The 2,826-nt window shown below is 41.2% G+C and overlaps 1 protein-coding gene across 1 annotated transcript; it reads right to left on the reverse strand.

Moving 5' to 3' along the window:
- Positions 1-352: 352 nt before the first annotated feature.
- Positions 353-2,278, reverse strand: LOC112166182 (berberine bridge enzyme-like 21). The gene has a single exon (XM_024302956.2). It carries the CDS (start codon positions 2,159-2,161, stop codon positions 560-562), a length of 1,602 nt encoding a protein of 533 aa, XP_024158724.2. The 5' UTR covers positions 2,162-2,278; the 3' UTR covers positions 353-559.
- Positions 2,279-2,826: the final 548 nt, after the last annotated feature.

Raw genomic sequence — 2,826 nt, forward strand, 5'->3', positions numbered from 1 at the left:
ACATATACTTTGCTAATGCTTTAAACAAGCATCCCAAATTTGAAGATATTTACTCACTGTGATGCAATTCAAAGATCCGACCGTTTTTTAGGTCTTTGTTGTATCAGTCTTACTTGAAATCACCAAATTAGAAATCGTTTTTCTAATACTATATTTGAGATCATCATAGTTTTTTATATATGACTAACTTTTTTATTAGTGAGACTTATATTTCCCTCTTGAAAATGCTCAATTCATATTTTGGACCTTGATAAATTGGGGGGGGGAAATGAATAAGATGAAATGATAATTTGTTTATGAGCTAATTAACCTCACGCTATTGTTATTGTGTGAATCAAAGTGCATCAAGAGAGAGACAAAACAGCGTTACGTGGTTCATCACTAGCAGTTACAGGCATATCTTTATGAAGATCAAGTATAGAGCCAACTAGATATGCTCTACCCTTAACCGAAGAAATCGCATTAATTTCATACAATGCAATCAAATGAGCTGCTTGATTTGCATCTTGTTGAATAAAAGATAAGGAATAGGTAAACCAATCAATCCAGGCTCAATTTTCTATTCCTTTCTTGGAAGAGGTGGGATACTTTGCTCATTCCTGAAGAAATTCTCTGGATCTACAGCAGTCTTCACCTTCACCAACCTATAGAAATTGTCATTGAAGTACTTCAATCCATAAACCTTCCCCTGTTCATATCTGTCCTTCCCAAATGTGTTAACACCAATGTCAAGGTCCCTATAGTTCAAGAAAGCACTCCTTGGGTTCTTGGACACAAATGGGGTCATGAAACTGTACAGCACCCTCGTTTGGTTCAGATACTCATTAGCTGCTTCCTCTCCTGCAATATTCCACCCCACCGAGTACTGAATCTTAAACAAGTTCCCAGCCCGGTGAGGAAAAGGCGCATCCGAGACCGAAATCTGAGCCATTTTCCCTCCGTAAGGATTGAATACCAAGCCAGTCTTCCCAACTTCCATCAACTTCTTCCACAATGCCTCCAACCCGTCTCGCGAAATCGGTGTCTGGACATAATCTGACTTCCTCTTCAAGAAACTCGCATGGTTAAGGTTTCGATTGAGCAAAGACTCTGGTTTGGTGACGTTGGGAGTCGAACCATCGTTCCACCAAACCACGGACTCGATCCAACTCATTTCCAAACAGTCCTCTTTCTTCAAACCCAATTCAGGAAACTGTTTGCCCAAAATGGAAACTAGCTTATTAGCATTGCCTAAAAACTGTGCCAAAATCGAGATCCTAACAGTTTTCTCACCCTTCTTGGTTGGAGAACTCACCGGCTGCACCAACACCCTCATCCATAAACCATCATCAGTACACGGAGCCACCTTCTGCCACATCAAAACGACGTCGGTTGCGTTCTGCTCCAAGTAACGCATAACCCTGAACACTGTAACCGTTTCAGGTACCGGAACCAACCTCAACTTGTACGACACGATCACTCCAAAGCTTCCTCCGCCGCTTCCTCTGATGGCCCAGAACAAATCCTCCCCCATTGATTTTCGATCCAGAAGCTTCCCATTCACATTAACAATTAATGCATCCAATACATTATCGACGGCAAGGCCGTACTTCCTTAGTAAGTTTCCATAACCGCCGCCGCTAACGTGTCCACCGACACCGACCGTGGGACAAATTCCGGCAGGAAAGGCTAGCAGTTTACTCTTCTGGGAAATTCTGTAGTACAGTTCTCCGAGAGTGGCTCCGGCTTGGGCCCACACGGAGCTGTCTCCGGTGTTGACGTTGATTGACCGGAGGTTGAACATATCAAGGACTATGAAACTCTGTTCAGTCGAGACATATGAGATTCCCTCGTAGTCGTGTCCGCCGCTTCGAATTTTGAGCTGGACGCCGAGTTTCTTGGCGCAGAGGACGGAGGCCTGGACGTGGGACTCGGTCGTTGGCGTGAGGATGAGGACTGGTTTTGGAGTCGTGGAGGTGTTGAAGCGAGAGTTGCGTATGTAGGCTCTGAGAGTTGAAGTGAAAGAAGGGTTGTTTTGGGGGATGACTATCTTGGTGTCTGAGGAGTTAGGGTGGGTGTTCAGGCATTGAACGAAGTCGTCGTAGACAGAACCAGAGGTTGGAGGTGAAGTGGAGAGGAGAAGGACAATAACAGAAGAGAGAACAAACGTAATGTGCGGCATCTTTGGGTTTTGAAATGTTTGTCGATTATTATTGGAATGTTTGAGGAATAGAGGCAGTGTGCTTCTTCTATAGACTTGAACATGAGGGTTTAACTGAAAATATACGATAGGTATGAGCATAGTTTACAACCTCCAACTAAAAATGAAAAACTAATTTCATTAGATTAAATGACAATATATATATATATATGTGTTTTATTTTTACATCAGATTTTATTTAACTTTGACACATTAATATGTAAATTTAGTCATAAATATTATGAATGTAGTGTTAGGACATCTCGAATTTCATTTCCCTTAGAAAATTCATATTATAAAGTCTAATCTCTAAACTTCTCCAAGTAAATGAGTGATGCATGGAATTCTTCCATGTATTGTTATTTGTTAAAGGTCCATATCAGTACGCCTGCAGTTGTAATCCAGTATTATATCCCTGAAATCTATAATAATGGCAACTAGTACGCAATTGTTAAATCCATCTAGACTAAGTCACTTTGTTCCAAGTCTAACAGCGTTATGAAATTCTTAATTGGTTTTAACAACTGTGGATGCTGTTTGAGCCCAAAACAGATACATGCGTGGTAGAATAAGAAACAAAATGCCTGCATTAACTTATGCAGCACTTAATTAGGAATAAGAAAGAAATGTGTGGGTTTTTGGCCACT

The sequence above is a fragment of the Rosa chinensis genome, chromosome 5, assembly GCF_002994745.2.
Source record: "Rosa chinensis cultivar Old Blush chromosome 5, RchiOBHm-V2, whole genome shotgun sequence".
Taxonomy (NCBI): Eukaryota; Viridiplantae; Streptophyta; class Magnoliopsida; order Rosales; family Rosaceae; genus Rosa; species Rosa chinensis.

Excerpts from the sequence above, each read along its gene's own strand:
- LOC112166182 (XM_024302956.2), bottom strand. The coding sequence starts at position 2,161 with ATGCCGCACATTACGTTTGTTCTCTCTTCTGTTATTGTCCTTCTCCTC.